Source organism: Sander vitreus, chromosome 24 (assembly GCF_031162955.1).
Source record: "Sander vitreus isolate 19-12246 chromosome 24, sanVit1, whole genome shotgun sequence".
Classification (NCBI taxonomy): Eukaryota; Metazoa; Chordata; class Actinopteri; order Perciformes; family Percidae; genus Sander; species Sander vitreus.
In genome coordinates, this window is record NC_135878.1 from 9,792,528 (window position 1) to 9,809,534 (window position 17,007).

Sequence of the window (17,007 nt, forward strand, 5' to 3'; positions counted from 1 at the left end):
TGCAGTCCCTCAGCTCCCCCTGCTTTGGACATAACAGGCGTCGCTATCCGGCGGACATTCTGTGTCAGAAGAACTGGCTGTTAAAGCCAGACTCTCTCAAACTTTTCAGCACATTTATGGATGAGCCTCTTGCTCATTTTAAAGAGGGGGGACAGGGAAAGCAGAGAAGTTTCTTCGTGCCCTCTGTATCAAAACATGTCAGGGTGAACAATAGGGACAGCTGAGGCGCTAAATAGCGAGCAAAGACACAGGCAATGTGGGAAATGTTGGGGGTTTCTTTGATGAGAAGGCTCAATGAAGGTCATTGCTTCCAGACTGAGCAGAAATGAATCTGCACAGTGTTGACTCGAGGCACCAGCGGGGAGTCAGACGCATTGCAAAGCTGGTTACTCTAAAATAAATGTTTGAGAGGACACTTTTAAGAACAACATGTGTAAAACATTGCTACTTTGTTGATTAGATGGCTCTGATGGAGGAGGAAGATGAAAAGCAACAGAGAACAGAGGAGGTGGGCCAAAAAAATGACAAGAGAGCGAGTGGGAGTTGAGGTTGCCAATTTGGGGCCCTTTGCCAAGCCGTAGTTAGTATTTAACATTAACAACCCCACAGTGGGAGTGGTTGAAGGGGCCGGGTGACAATCTGCTGTACTATTCCACTTACTCTGTAATTAACCCGTAGTCAATTAAGTCTTGATGATAGGCCGCTGGCAGATGAAGGCTGTTAGTGCTCTGTCAGGTCCCACTTTGCCTGTGCAAGCGCTTGATGGAAGGGAGTAGAAGCCTGTCTTTCATGCTTATGTTTTGTACAGGCCACAAGTCGACACAATGGCTCTGGGTCTATTGTCGGATGAGCGTAGGAGATTCGACACATCTGTCACTACTAATCGGGGGAAGTTTTAAGGGTGTGCGTGGCTGGACGATTAGGCATTTGGTGTGTGAGGGGGCTGTGTCCCGATGTGGGTTTTTGTCAAAACTACATTTTAGGAGTTGAAATGAGGAGTTGTCTGATGCACACGTCCCTGTATGTGTGGGTGTGGTTGTTGGGTGTGTGTGTGTGTGTGTGTGTGTGTGTGTGTGTGTGTTCTGCAGGCAAACGCTGTCATCGCTCATGTAACGGACGCTGCTGGGGCCATCAGGAAGACCAGTGTCAAACCTGTGAGTATGAGAACACACACCTAGCTACCCTGGAGAACCACGGGCCTGCTAACTAAGGTGCAAAGAATAGGGCATTACAGATACTGATTTAAAGGAGTAGGTCAAGATTTTGAGAACATTTTTCACTTTTTCGTCCTGTCTCCAGCTCTGCACAGACATGAGTCAATCTTCATATCTCATTTTCAGAAAAAACAAAAACAACATGATAATAAATAAATAAATAAATAAATAAATAAAATAAGTGAGCTTTAGATATATTGTTAGATGGGTATTTTTTGGACAGTGCCAAAAAAAAACTATTTCCACCTGCCTTCAGTATTTTTGTTAAGCTAGGCTAACTGCATCCTTACTCAAGATCTCAATTTGAACACACAAACACAAGGCTAGTATAAATATGTCTGAGTCCCTCTCAGGAAAAAAAGGAAATCACTGTATTTCCCTACACTTATTTCTTAATTATTTATTTACATTAAAGTCTAGGTTAATGCAATTTAGTTACATCCCTTATTAGTTTAGGGCAGAGTGATCCACAGTATTAACAGAATGGTGGAAGAAAATTCAGGATAGTGTACTGTCTGCTTTAAAATAATCTATAATCTGCTATAATCTGTTTTGGCACATATGTGTGAGCACTTGGGTACACATCTGTTTTTCATTTTTTTTTCCCTCCTTATATTATTGGGCTCAAAGACTAAAATCACTCTCGAGTTCAATACATCAAATAATACATGCGGAAAGGAAATGAATTGTCTTCAGTGTTACAGTATTTCATGTAGCTGTGGTGAGAGGAGTTCTCGGTGAAAAACATAGCAGAAAAACAATAGTAAGACAAAAGAGAAATGTAAGTGCTCTGCATAATTGCAGTTCTACTGTTCTGCTTGTGTCTTCAAAACCTAGCGGGGGACTGGCCTGTTTTTCTCAGACTAACACAGACTAATAATCTACAGGGCCTTGTTTTTTTTCACTACTGCATCATTATGTTCCCAACTCAGCAGAGAGCGAGCAGAGCAGCTTTTAACGCCTCAGCTTCAAACTCCTGCTGACTCGCTGGCTGGTTTATCTCCTCCTCTACCACTAATGTGTGGAAGGCTATTCTTTAGCCCAAGTATTGGAACAACTATGATGCAATAGGCACGAACCACATCCAAGTATTTGTACTGTGCTAATAATACGGATTAATACAGCTTTCCTTTAAAGTAGTTTTGCAATAACAATGCAGGAAAAGGAGTTCATATTTCCATGGTTACCACAAGAGTTGGCGTAGCAACAAACAGGCTTTCTGGGAATTATCAGCACAGTTGGAAGGTGTCTATGGCCAATCGGTCCACTTGGCAGAATACGCCCATTGTATAACTACAGATATGGTGAATCAGTGAGGTCCATGAACTTTTATTTTTTTTTTTCAAACTTTATTTATCCAGGGAAAAACCAATTGAGTTCCTTTCAGCAACATCCCACTTTAGATGATGCGTGCCTGGGAGCTGCCAAGCACAAGCGCTATTGGGCTCGTTCAAGGGCACCTCCAGAGCAGCTGTTGAAAGAGGAGACTAGTGCTCCATGTTTTTTAAAGTCCGTCTGGGCAGTCAAGCCAGTAACCTCGTGGACACAAACCCACTTGTCTGACCTTTAGGTTGCTGAAGCCCCTCCTTTGTTTCTGCCGGAATTCCACATCCGACTATTGTTTGTGTGCAACTATAACATGAGAGGAAGGTTGAGGGTGGTGGTATTGTCTCTTTTTATGATCGCGAATATGTGTGTCAGACCTTTTAAAATTCTGTCTTTTCACTTCCTGGGCAGTGACAAAGACAGTGTGTGCAGAGCAGTGTGACGGTCGATGCTTCGGGCCTTACGTCAGCGACTGCTGCCATCGCGAGTGTGCCGGTGGCTGCTCGGGCCCCAAGGACACGGACTGCTTCGTACGTCACAAACACAAATGCTGTTGCCCCTTCTGTCTTTCTTCTCTCTATCTTTTTACTTTTCCCCTCTTATTTCTGTCTTACACAGTCACACATTTCTAACCTCGTCCCCTTCATCATCCTCCATTTCATGTATCTCCTTGTGCAACATCTGTTTGTCATCCTCCCTGCTCGAAAATAATCCACTTTGTTTACCAGGCTGATAAATTGTTTGTCATTTTACGGAGGCTGTAAAAGTCTTTCCGCAGCGGCGCTCTTCAATGAACAAATTGGTGATTCAGTGTTCCAATTAGTATCCGTTTTATCACCTCAACTTCCTCCTATTTCGCAAACCCGCGCGCGACACACGGGCGCATGCTGACAGAGATGATATTGTGGTTGTAATTCACAGGAAAGGCTCATCCAATTCAATTACTGCCGTTTCAGCCTGTGGCCACAGACGACAAAACACTTAAGAGGTTTATGGGAAAACATTTCACCATTTACATCATGGCTGTGGATCAATGGCTCCAATTTTTCTCCCATTTGGCATTCAGAGAGACAAGGGATGGCTGCATGATCCGCGTGTTGCGATCCAACGTAAAAAATGAAATGCTGCCGTAATACTCTTTCGCTCACAGTGACTTATGTGAGAAAATCACTACCCTCCCCTCGCCTTACCTCGCTGTGTTTCAGTCCATGCAACCCCATGGGAAGTCTGGCTAATACCCTCTGCCTCTCAGCTGACTGTGGTTATGTGCTTTATGCAGGCTTGCACCAATTTCAACGACAGCGGAGCATGTGTGACCCAGTGCCCTCAGCCGTTTGTGTACAACCCCACTTCTTTTCAGTTAGAGCACAACCCCAGAGCCAAGTACACCTATGGAGCTTTTTGTGTCAAGAAATGCCCACGTAAGTCTGCTTCAAGTTATAATGCACATTCAAGCTACTGCAATAGATGTAGTCACTGTAACACTGCAGGAATACAGATGCTCATAATGATGCTCATAATGAAGTTTTATAGACTGTGAATTGGTGTCCATTGAATAAGCATTTATCCTCCCATCCATCTTACTTCAAGTCAAGATAAATTACTCAAACTCAAATAAATTGTGCATCTCAATCAACTAGTTGCCATACCATCTGTTTTGGCTTCTGGCAGAAAAGAAAGCAAATCATACTTCTTTGTTTTGACATATATGGAATCATAGTGCAGCAGTAATTCAGCGAGCCTGCATTAAAAGTCAAGCTACATCAACGGATTGCATAGTCAAGTCCCACTGATCATCAAATGAGCATACACCAGTCATACTTTTCCACTGCCGCTCCCAAGTACTAGTTTGATTCATTACCTTTTCTAAGCAATATAGCTCTACACCATTAGTTTTGATCATTATACAAACATGATTAAAATACAATCAATTTCTCACTATTAGAGGGGTCCTTCCAGGAAATTGTTTCCCGAGTAAATGCTACACCTCCATTTCTACAATTCTACATGATAAAGTCATGTCAAAATGGTATGTGGTCAACTGAAGTCAACTAACACTCTTTCTGTGTCACTGTCAGATAATTTCGTGGTGGACCATAGCTCCTGTGTCAGAGCATGTCCCAGCAACAAGATGGAAGTGGAGGAGAACCGCATTAAAATGTGCATTCCCTGTACCGACATCTGTCCTAAAGGTAAGCCATGGGATGTTGTCAAGAGCACCACTCTTTAGTTTGCCCTAGGCAGAATAACAAAATGGGCCGCGCTTGAGACTGGGCAGTGTTCGTCATTCTTGTGCAAGGTTATAATCGTTAACGAAAACGAACGAAAACTAGGTGGGAAAAAACATTAAAATAAAAACGAGGCATGACAAAAAAAAGCGATAACTAAACTAAAACTGTAATGTCTGTTTGCAAAACTAACTAAAATAAAATAAAATTATCGAGTAAATGTCCTTAGTTTTCATCTTTGTCGATCTTTCGTAGAGCAAATAACGTTATATCTCTCTGACCATGACATTTCCCGTAGACATGTATAGTTATCGACTGGGAACCCAGAAATTCCGACATTTCACGTCAAATTGAACACAACATGTCCGTGGCTCCGTGCCTCTCGCCTGGCATCATGGCGGTACCGAAAGTCAGAAGAAAGCGGAAGTCCTATTTGATTATGACTGTGTCAGAAAGGTCCTTGCAGTGGAAGGTGGTAAAATATGTGGTCAATTTATTACAGGGAAAAATCCCACGAATTTGAAAGTACATTTGAGAAGTGCACACAAGCTAGGAGGCTAACCTAGCTTACCTTAACAAGGTAAAGAAGAACGCAAAGCCCCCTTTCCCCGAAACAGAAGCTAACCCCGGGGACGTTACAGGCGTGGATGTATGGATACAGGGCCAGGCAGCATGACAGAGACAACAGCAGGACAGAGAACACTACAGGAGGGCTTTCACCGGCGACCTGACAGTCAATGGTTAGTAAATACGCAGGAACACCAAAAGCGGGAGGAAGCGTGGGTCAATATGTGGATTGATACTGGGATGTCTACACAACTGTGTGACTCGATTGACTTCAAAAAGTTCGCCACTTTACTCGAACCAAAGTTGAAAACACCTGTTCATGTCTTCTTTAGTCTGTTGGTTATTTAGGTTTTTTTCCTGGAACACGTCACTTACACATTTTGCACATACTGCGTCTTGTGTAGACTGTTTACATATTTATGACCATATGTAGGCTACATTTTATGTACTGGTGTTATTGTTGACTACATTGTGAATACATATTTCTAAAACTGTATGATGTTTTTGTTGAGTTATTATTACACAATACTTTTTCTGACCTTTCTGAATCCCCCGACAAATAATCCATATTACAAAAAAGACTAAAACTAATAAAAACTAAACTAAAACTAAGCATTTTCATTAAACTAAACTAGCAAACCCGCTTTATAAACTAATTAAAACTAAACTGAATTTGAAAACAAAAAGCATGCAAAATGCAAAACTATAATAACCTTGTTCTTGTGTCATATTTTCGAAAGAAATGTCTTTGTCTTTTGGTAACTTGATATTCTGCTAAACATTAGGAAACAAAAAAGATGCAGATTTACTATTCATATCTAAAAGTTGACAGTTTTGTCAACCTCATTCATGCTTGTTGCCATTTTTGTTGCCATTCTTCTGTTGCTCTTTTTAATGGATGTAGCTGGGTAGCTTGCTATGTAGAAGGATAACGTCCATATTCATAATCCCGCCTAAAAAGCTCTGATTGGTCGACTATTTCTCCGACCAGTCATTGGTCACAATATACTAGGATAAGAGGTCAAATGTTTTAACTTTCATATATCCAAGATTACTGGTAATGATGATGTTGTGATGAAGTGCCTGCATTACCAATAACTGGTGACTGTTGTCTTGTGAGATTGTCAAATTTGTCCTAGAGGCACACTGGCAACAGACAGCTTTTTGCCCATCTTTCAGTGTAAAATGTGGAAGGTATAATCACAGGTTTTTATGTAGATATTTATTCTTCCTGCTTCCCCCACTTCCTGGCCTACTGCATTGCATTTACTGTATAGACAAGAGCTTATTCACTTAAACCATTTTAATCTAATAGCGTTATGCTAACAGTGATGATACTGGATCAACAGTAGCCCACAATAATTACTTAAAAAGCTTTATAGGAAACGTAATTTATTTTTACGGGAGCCAGCTTAGCTTTTTTATATTACACTAAATATACTTACAGCTGATTTATTTTTTCTAGTGTACCCACCAAAATATCAACATCTTATCGTTACACATTTGTTAATTCTAGGATAAATTCTCCCCTCCAGCCAGATTATAAGTAGATTTAGTATTCACAAAAGCATCTATCTTGTTGATTTAAAACGTATGCAGTTACGGATGACTTAATACCAAATATTCTTTATGCATGTTATGCAAGCATTTATGCATTATTTAAAGGGATGAACTGTAGCTACATGATACTCATTTTGCCCCCTTCTCGTATTACTGCCGTGCATATCCACTGAATTGCTCATTACATATGGCAGAATGAATATGACAAATGGCATAAATGAAGGTCACATTTGATCCCCACATGTTAATTAACATGAAATGATCACATAAGGAGAAACTACTGTTACCTGCTCAGTAATTACAACTCATTTTGTGCGAGTGTCAGCTGAATGCCTGAAACACCTAATGTGAAATTAAGCGGCATTACTTCATTTCAATACAGTGGATTAGCCCCTTCATCATATTGTTCTCACAAAGGTAACTGATCTGCACTTTCTCTTTGGAGGGAAGACAAAAGTGTGTTCCTCCAGGCTTCATGTATGCGCAGTGGCTTCCATTGATTGGCTAATCTCTTGATTACATTGTCACGCGGCAGGGAGGGGTTAATGAGGGATAGCCCATGGAACTGGGGGAAATGATAACAAATTAACATTTCAGATATGGAATTGGCTGGTATAAATCACTATCAAAAAGTGGTTACACCACTTAATGCAAGCCTTATTCATCATCCCCTCCGCCTCTGTCAGAAATACTTGGCTCACACACCAGACCGCAAGTGTAATTAATGCAGATGTAATGAATTCATTATAGGGAGGAATTGGCTGTGGATTGGTCCATGCTTTCATCAAAAGAATTCCAATGCATGGAGAGGGGCTGTGGCCTTGCCTTTGCACCAAAGCAGGGCTATATTTTCGTAACAGAGTGTAAAGAATTAACGTGACAAATAGCTAATAGTAGTTTCTGAAACTGAGGTCTCGGCTGTACAATGATACTTTGAATATACACTACAGTAGCGTATTCATACCTAAAGCGATTTGAATAATGCATGATTGTGTGTTTGCACATGTTTCCTCAGTGTGTGATGGCATAGGGACGGGCAGCCTGCAGACAGCTCAAACTGTGGATGCCAGCAATATTGATAAATTTGTCAACTGCACCAAAATAAACGGCAACCTCATCTTCCTCATTACAGGCATTAAAGGGTAAGTGACAGCTTGAAACCTCACACACAATGCTTTCAGAGGTTGATTTTGGTACTTAACCTTAAATCAGACCAACCTTATTACCTCTGCCAGGGAGGTTATGTTTTCTGCTGTCTTGTCTGTTACTTTTCTTTGTTTTATAGTAGTTCTAATTCATAAACATGGCCACACGATAGCAATGCATGAATATTATTTTTTGATAAAGATAGTATTTACTTTTCTGTGTCTCTCTTCAGGGACATGTATCATGGTATTGGACCTTTGGACCCTGAGCGTCTAAACGTGTTCCGCACTGTAAAGGAGATCACAGGTGAGACTGCCTCACTGGGGTCACCTTGGAAAAATTGACTGAACAAAACAATATAGTCATGTGTGTGTGTGTGTGTGTGTGTGTGTGTGTGTGTGTTTCTGTCTAATAGATATACATGCTTACAGTAATGTGCTGCTGTGTGTGTGTGTGTGTGTGTGTGTGTGTGTGTGTGTTTGCATGCTTGAGTGTGTATTTATTCATTAACTATTAGAGGCCTTAAGGGATAAGCAATACCACATATACAAAGCCTTTTGTCATATTAAACTGTGCTTTGCAGTTGAGCCAAACAGCTAATGGAGTGAAACTGCATTTTCATAATGAAAACCCAAGCAATAAGAAAGAGAAATGGCCAGTCTATCCCAGCCATTTTCCTGCTCTATCCCTTTAATGTCATTTCCACAAATCCTGATTTGATGTAATCTGTCATTAAAGGCAAGTGCAACCGGACAGATTGTGCAGAATATTAACTCCATTCTTTTAACTTTTAATTTAATATTGTCTTCTTGGAACACTTCCATTCTTCCAATCCATTCTTTTTTACAAAGAATGGATTTTTGCTTGAACTTCACGCAGGCGGTGCAGCTCCATGACCAATGAATGAAGGCAACAAAAGGATACTTTGATTTCTTTGTTATTTCATCAAGTACACCCTAAACTCATTTTTCCTTTTCATCTGAAATAGACGTGAGGATTACTTGAAATTAGCTGATTAATCGTAGCTACTAATTAGTTCTTCTCTTTAGGTTATCTCAACATCCAGTCTTGGCCTGAGAACATGACAGATCTGAGTGTTTTTTCAAGCCTGGCAACCATTGGAGGTAGATCTCTTTACAGGTATGTCTTAATGTTACCTTTTCGCACTTTAGACACATATTTAACACTATCTTTGAACTTCCTGTTTCAGTCAAAAGTGGACATGTGAAAAATATAGCATCCCAAATGCAGGGCTGTAGTCAAGTCCACCTTTGTCGAGTCCAAGACAAGTCCAAGACCAGGACTAGTCGAGACCGAGTCAAGACCGATTCCAAAAAAGTTTGAGTCCGAGTCCAAATGAGAGTCAATACCGAGACAGAAAAAAAAATCATCTTCAAGACCACTCACTTACCTGTTCATAATTTGTGATGTGAGAGACAGTATATCTTCTACTTTAAGATGATATTTTTGCTTCATTATTTGTAATAATAAAAAAGCAAGTGCTGAGTAACACACTATAGGATCAAATTAGGCCATATTATTTAAAAAAATAATATAAAATATATTAAATGGAAATGTTCCCATTCTTGAACTTATTACTTGTCCTGAAGAATTTATAGTACAAAGTGCACGCTGACATTGTCTGTGGCCAAAATGAAAATGATTGATACCTGATGATTGAGGTATATGATGCAGCCAGGCGTATACCAGGTGACCAATCTCGAAGCCTGTTCTAGATGGATTTTGAATTAAACTAATACCTGTTTTCTGAACGAGCGTACTTCATCAATGGCTTTGTTTTGAAGTAGGAAGTTACTTTAGAACAAAAGCATATAGTGCTGGACTCGTTCCAGACCAACTAGAATATTTGGCTAGTCCATTGGCCGAGTCCGAGACAAGTCCAAGTCCAAATACAAACGAGTCCGAGACAACACAAAAGCATCTTGAGTCCGGACTCTGACTCAAGTACTACAGCCCTGCCTAAATGATACAGCATTACATTAACATACATTAAGAGTAAAAATTTAAACAACATTGTGAAAGTGTAAAAACAAACTCACATTTTAACAACTCAAATTACATTACATGGGTCATTTTACTTATACGCAGATGACATGCTCATATTATAAGCTGTCTTTGCTAAGAAACATCTTTATGCCTCTCTCTTTCTTGCTGTTTTTTTACTGTTTGGATGGCTAATGAGCCGCTGGCCCATGTTGTTCTGCACAGAGGCTCTTTGAAGCGTTGCTGTCATGCAGCTTTGATTAGGCCTGTTTTTGATAACAGGATCTGTGTTCGCTTGCAAGTGGCACATCCGAGGGATTGTGCTGGCAAAGTCAAAGGAGATCCCGCCTTTTTAAACACCAGTGATGAACCAATGTTTCACTCAGAGCTGCAGCAACCTCGTTCTGCATCTTCCTACTCTCTTTCTCTGCGCTATGCTTCTTGTCTTTCTCCTCAATTTTACTTTTTAAAAACTTTGTCACTCCCCTGTCATGCTCTTCACTTCTTCTCCAATCGTCTCTCTTTCTGTAGGCTTCTTTCTCTTCTTGTTGTCCTTCCTCCCGTTCCTTTGGTCGGCACTCTGTCTCATTCTCTGAAATCCACTCTTCTTTGGTTTCTGCAAATTTTTTGACAGCCTCTTTCTCACTTCTATCTTTAAATCTTTGTTCATTTACCCTTCTCTTTCTTTATCATCAATGGCTACCGCTACTTCCTTCTTTTTTCTCATGATCTCTTCAATCTTTTTTTCTTTTCTCTTGCAGTGGAAGTGGTATTTCTCTGTTGATCTTGAAGCAGCGTTGGATCTCATCGCTTCAGTTCCAGTCGCTGGACGAGATCAGCGCCGGAAGTGTCTACATCTTCAACAACAGCCGCCTGTGCTTCTACAACACCGTCAACTGGACGTCTCTCTTTAGGACCTCAAGCCAGAAAGTCCTCATCCGCAACAACCGAGATCCAAAGGAATGCAGTAAGTAGTCCATTAAAAAAAATAAAAAAATATATATATGTGTGTGTATATATATACACACATATATATATATATATATATATATATATATATATATATATATATATATATATATATATATATATATATATATATATACACATATATATATATATATATATATACACACATATATATATATATATATATATATATATACACATATATGCACATTCTGAGGGTGGTTTAGGCAATATTGCAACATCTTAAGATGGTTATAGTGTTTTAGTTGGAACCTTTTTAAATTACAGTAAAGCTCATTTTAATGGAAATACATGACAGGAATTTTTGGTCCCTACTCAGGCTCAGACAGTTAACTTTTATGGGTGCAAAGTTGCCCTGTGGGTTGAAAAAAAACTTTTAGATTTCTTTGCTTCCAGCCATGTTAAAAAAAATGGTGTTGTTTTCAATCAGGGTATTTTAAAATGAGATTTTTCCATATAGTTACGGTGAAGATGCAGGTGTCAATATGTTGTTGCAACTGCAAAGCATGCAGGGGAAATAGCCTTAACTGTCAGACTGAGACTATTTCCCCTGCATGACCTCTCCGGGAACCATCACCTTATCGTGGTGGAGAGGTTTGTGTGTCCCTATGAACCTGAGGGCTGTGTTGTCTGGAGCTTTGTGTTCCTAGTAGGGTCTCCCTAGGCAAAGTGGTCTCAGGTGAGGGGCCAGACAAAGAATGGTTCAAAAATCCTATGAGTGACCGAGGAAGAGATGGAGTGACCCTGCCCGGAGGAAGCCCGGGGCCCCCGTCTGGAGCCAGGCCCAGATGAAGGGCTCGTCAGCGAGCGTCTGGTGGCCGGGTTTGCCATGGAGCTCGGCCGGGCACAGCCCGAAAAAGCTACGTGGCATCCATCTCTCCATCCCATGGGCCCACCACCTGTGGGAGGAACCGCTGGGGTCGGGTGCGCTGCCACATGGGTGGCAGTGAAGGTCAGGGGCCTCGACGGACCAGACCTGGGCAGCAGACGCTGGCTCTGGGGACGTGGAATGTCACCTCTCTGTGGGGGAAGGAGCCGGAACTTGTGCGGGAGGTGGAGCGCTACCTGTTAGATCTGGTGGGGCTTACCTCTACGCACAGTCTCGGTTCTGGAACCATACTCCTGGATAGGGGTTGGACTCTTTTCTTCTCCGGAGTTGCCCAGGGTATGAGGCGCCGGGCGGGTGTGGGGATACTCACAAGCCCCCGGCTGAGCGCCGCTACGTTGGAGTTTACCCCCGGTTGTGGGAGGGAAAACTCTGACTGTTGTTTGTGCATATGCACCAAACAAGAGTTCGTAGTATTCTGCCTTCTTGGAGACCTTGAGTGGAGTCCTGCATGGGGCTCCAGTCGGGGACTCCATAGTTCTGCTGGGGGACTTCAACGCGCACGTGGGCAATGATGGAGACACATGGAGAGGCGTGATTGGGAGGAACGGCCTCCCTGATCTAAACCAGAGTGGTTGTTTGTTGTTGGACTTCTGTGCTAGTCATGGATTGTCTATAACTAACACCATGTTCGAACATAGGGATGCTCATAAGTGTACTTGGTACCAGAGCACCCTAGGCCAAAGGTCAATGATCGATTTTATAATTGTTTGATCTGATCTGAGGCCGTATGTTTTGGACACTCGGGTGAAGAGAGGGGCGGAGCTGTCAACCAATCACCCTCTGTTGGTGAGTTGGGTCAGGGGGTGGGGGAAGACTCTGGACAGACCTGGTAAGCCCAAACGGGTAGTGCCAGTAAATTGGGAACGTCTGGAGGAGGCCCCTGTCCGACAGACTTTCAACTCACACCTCCGGCGGAGCTTTTCGTGCATCCCTGTGGAGGCTGGGGGCATTGAACCCGAGTGGACAATGTTCAAAGTTTCCATTGCTGAAGCTGCGGCGAGGAGTTGTGGTCTTAGGGTCTTAGGTGCCTCAAGGGGCGGTAATCCATGAACATCGTGGTGGACACCGGTGGTCAGGGGAGCCGTCCAACTGAAGGAGACTCCGGAGGCAGTTGCAAGGTACCGAAGGGCCCGAAGGGCTGCAGCCTCTGCCGTGAAAGAGGCAAAGCAGCGGGTGTGGGAGAAGTTCGGAGAAGATATGGAGAAGGACTTTCGGTCGGCACCAAGTAGGCCTGCACAATATTGGAAAAAACTTACATTGCGATATTTTTTTTCCCAGCGATATATATTGCGATATGAAAAAAAGGACATAAATAGCCCTATTTAGAAATACTAAATCATTCTCAACTACTGGGGTGATTTTGCATCTACAAAGAAAATAAAAATGAAAAAGGAAATTTTGTTATGTGAACCAGTCTTTGTTGAACTTTAATGCTTTACAAAAACCAAAGCAAGTAAGCGCTGTAATGACTCTTCTGAAGAGATTTTGGAGAGGGAAATTAGGAAGAAATAACCTGGTTGACTGACATGACACCATTTTATTTATATAATATCAATCCAGGCTAAAGTGAATGATATTAATAATGCATGCATGTTGCTTCCTCTAAACTTCATGTTGTGGTCGACTAGCGGGGCCTGCTTTGGTTGTTTGATGAATTGATTAAAATAGATCATGATTGGTGGTTTGCTGTGCATGCAGAGACTGCATGTCACACTCTTCAACAAACTGTGTATCCAAGAGCACTTAAATCAGTGTAAATGACGTTATATCAGAAACAGACTGCTGTTGTAGATTAATGTTACGTTTCCAGTGTCGCAGCTCCGAACCATAACGTTAGTTGGGACAGACGCCTTGTTTCTTTAGGCTAACTATGTTAGCTTTAGCCTGGCTGGTAGCAGCTTTCTGCGGTGAAAAATGGCCGGGATATGTCGTGATTATGCTGCATTAATCAGGTGATTTAGTTTGTCTTTGCAGCGAACATAAAACACTGACTACTGTAGCTTCACTCCCCATGGAAAAGCATGTGCATGTCAGCTGCCGCTTACGGTACTTTTCTACACATGGAGAGCCTCACTCCCCATAACAGCCCCCCCGTCGGACTAACCTTACGTCACATGACCACCTGTCTTAAAGGGGAAGGGTCGGCCGGTAACAATCATGGAAAAGGAGAACGGTGAAAGTTTACTTTTTTATCAAGCAGCAAAGAAGTTGTAGCGCCAACATCACAACGTCCTGCGATGTGACTATCGCGCATGCGCACATTGCGATGTAGACGATGAAACAAAATATCGTGCACCCCTAGCACCAAGGTGCTTCTGGAAAACCGTTCGCCACCTCAGGAGGGTGAAGCGGGGAACCATCCAAGCTGTGTACAGTAAGGATGGGACGCTGTTGACCTCAACTGAGGAGGTAATAGGGCGGTGGAAGGAGCACTTTGAGGAACTCCTAAATCCGACTAATACGCCCTCTATGGTAGAGGCAGAGCTGGAGGGTGATGGGGGATTGTCGTCAATTTCCCTGGTGGAAGTTGCTGAGGTAGTTAAACAACTCCACAGTGGCAAAGCCCCAGGGATTGATGAGATCCGTCCAGAAATGCTTAAAGCTCTGGGTGTGGAGGGGTTGTCTTGGTTGACACACCTCTTCAACATTGCGTGGAAGTCTGGAACGGTGCCTAAGGAGTGGCAGACCGGGGTGGTGGTTCCCCTTTTCAAAAAGGGGGACCAGAGGGTGTGTGCCAATTACAGGTGTATCACACTTCTCAGCCTCCCCGGTAAAGTCTACTCCAAGGTGCTGGAAAGGAGGGTTCGGTCGATAGTCAAACCTCAGGTTGAAGAGGAACAATGCGAATTCCGTCCTGGTCGTGGAACAACGGACCAGATCTTTACTCTCGCAAGGATCCTGGAGGGAGCCTGGGAGTATGCCCAACCGGTCTACATGTGTTTTGTGGATCTGGAGAAGGCGTATGACCAGTTCCCCCAGGAGATACTGTGGGAGGTGTTGCGGGAGTATGGGGTGAGGGGGTCCCTTCTCAGAGCCAAAACCGATCACCAGAGAGCTGAGCCAGAAGGCAAAGCTCTCGATCTACCGGTCAGTTTTCGTTCCTACCCTCACCTATGGTCATGAACCACCTACAGTCAGAACAAGATCCAGGGTACAAGCGGCCAAAATGGATTTCCTCAGGAGGGTGGCTGGCGTCTCCCTTAGAGATAGGGTGAGAAGCTCAGTCATCCATGAGGAGCTCGGAGTAGAGCCGCTGCTCCTTCACATTGAAAGGAGCCAGTTGAGGTGGGTAAGGATGCCCCCTGGGCGCCTCCCTAGGAAGGTGTTCCAGGCACGTCCAGCTGGGAGGAGGCCTCGGGGAAGACCCAGGACTAGGTGGAGGGATTATATCTCCAACCTGGCCTGGGAACGCCTCGGGATCCCCCAGTCGGAGCTGGTTAATGTGGCTCGGGAAAGGGAAGTTTGGGGTCCCCTGCTGGAGCTGCTACCCCCGCGACCCGATACCGGATAAGCGGACGAAGATGGATGGATGCCAGACTGAACTCTCACACATGCTGACAGTGTTGCCAACTTGGTGACTTTTCTCGCTAGATTTAGCGACTTTTCAGACCCTGTTAGCGACTTTATTTAAAAAAAAAAAAAAAGAAAAAGAAAAAAAAAAGGAATAGCGACAAATTTAGCGTCTTTAAACCATCAGGGGAAAAGCAAAATATATTGTAATAATTTTCCATGCATGCTGTTCAGATTAATCCCAGTCCACGGCTCTTCTGCCAATAGTACGGGGTCTCTACATCTCCACTTCAGCCATGAGCAGCTGGCAGCCAGCCGACAAAACCACTATGCTTTATGCAAATGATGCACGATGATGTCACCAACATGCAAATTAACAGTTGAAATGTGTTGACAACTTTTAGCAACTTTTGGAGCTAGTTCTAGCTAATTTTATTGGAAAAGAGCTGGCAACGCTGCATTGTGTTGCTCTATATTGCTCAATGTTTTAGCTCTATACACAGTCAGTGGTTACCAAACACCTATTAAGTTCTCCTGTTCTGTTATTAATTTCTCTTAGCCCTCTAATTAATTCCAGACTTAGAGTCCCCGCATATCCCTGCAAATCCACCTCCCCTCCAGCCTTACACGCTGACATACCCGTTTCCAAGGCGACTGTGTCACCGGTGTCTCCAGCTCCTTATGAAAGCCTTTATTCAGCCGCCTGTGAGGAAAGTGCTTAATGCGTCATGCACAGAGGTGGATTAAGCCTACTGCTAGCCACAGGAAAGGGGACACCTGATGGAATGATAAATAGTCTACATGTGGCTTCAGCCACCGATTGTGGAAACTGACCGCATAGCGTTGTGGAATGAGAGTGTGGAATTGTCTGACCGAGAGAGGGAGATATAATACTAGAAGGAAAATAAATAGTTTTGTAATTGAACAAAACAATTGAATTCAATGATGTAATTATCTCTAAGTAACCATTATCTCTTCTTTGATCATGTAATATGTATTAGACTTTGGCATGTTGTGCCAGGAATAGCTCACTGTTAGAAAGACAGAGATGAAAACAAAAAGATGGGCCGCCGTAGTTTTTCTTGGCCCTGCCAGGCTGCGGTGGATATCATTAGCCAGTTAATGAGTGCGGTGTGTGTTAGAGATCGATCGATGGGGCCTTAAACAGGCCTCTTCATTAGCTCAACCCCTGGTCTACCATTGACTGTTCAGCTGTTGACAAAGGGTTTGGCCCTCACCGGGCGTCACTCCCGGGGATGTGTCACTCACCGGATGGAGGACACGCAGAGTCTGATGAACAGCATCGATTGTCGTGGTTCGACTGGAAAAAAAGGGCTTAGGGTCCTAGTTGGGGCGCTCTTTAATGGCGTGTGGTGTTAAGAATACTAATGTTTACTCACACAAGGCTAGACCACACATAATCACACACAGATTTGCATGCATGTGCACACACATGCAGGGAGATGCATGCAGGCACACTCACTTATCTCCTAGGTGTGAATACAGAATAGACACACACACACACACACACACACACACACACACACACACACACATATTGTAAGTGACACAG

General features: G+C 43.0%; 1 protein-coding gene across 1 annotated transcript in view; it reads left to right on the forward strand.

Annotated features, from left to right (window-relative positions):
- LOC144512999 (receptor tyrosine-protein kinase erbB-4-like) overlaps positions 1-17,007 on the forward strand; it is a 252,836-nt gene that overhangs the window by 177,480 nt on the left and 58,349 nt on the right. Inside the window, exons 5-12 of the mRNA XM_078244041.1 lie at positions 1,089-1,154; positions 2,952-3,070; positions 3,820-3,961; positions 4,619-4,732; positions 7,911-8,037; positions 8,274-8,347; positions 9,091-9,181; positions 10,807-11,012. Of these exons, the coding sequence (XP_078100167.1) occupies positions 1,089-1,154; positions 2,952-3,070; positions 3,820-3,961; positions 4,619-4,732; positions 7,911-8,037; positions 8,274-8,347; positions 9,091-9,181; positions 10,807-11,012 (939 nt within the window). The remainder of the gene's footprint in view (positions 1-1,088; positions 1,155-2,951; positions 3,071-3,819; positions 3,962-4,618; positions 4,733-7,910; positions 8,038-8,273; positions 8,348-9,090; positions 9,182-10,806; positions 11,013-17,007) is intronic.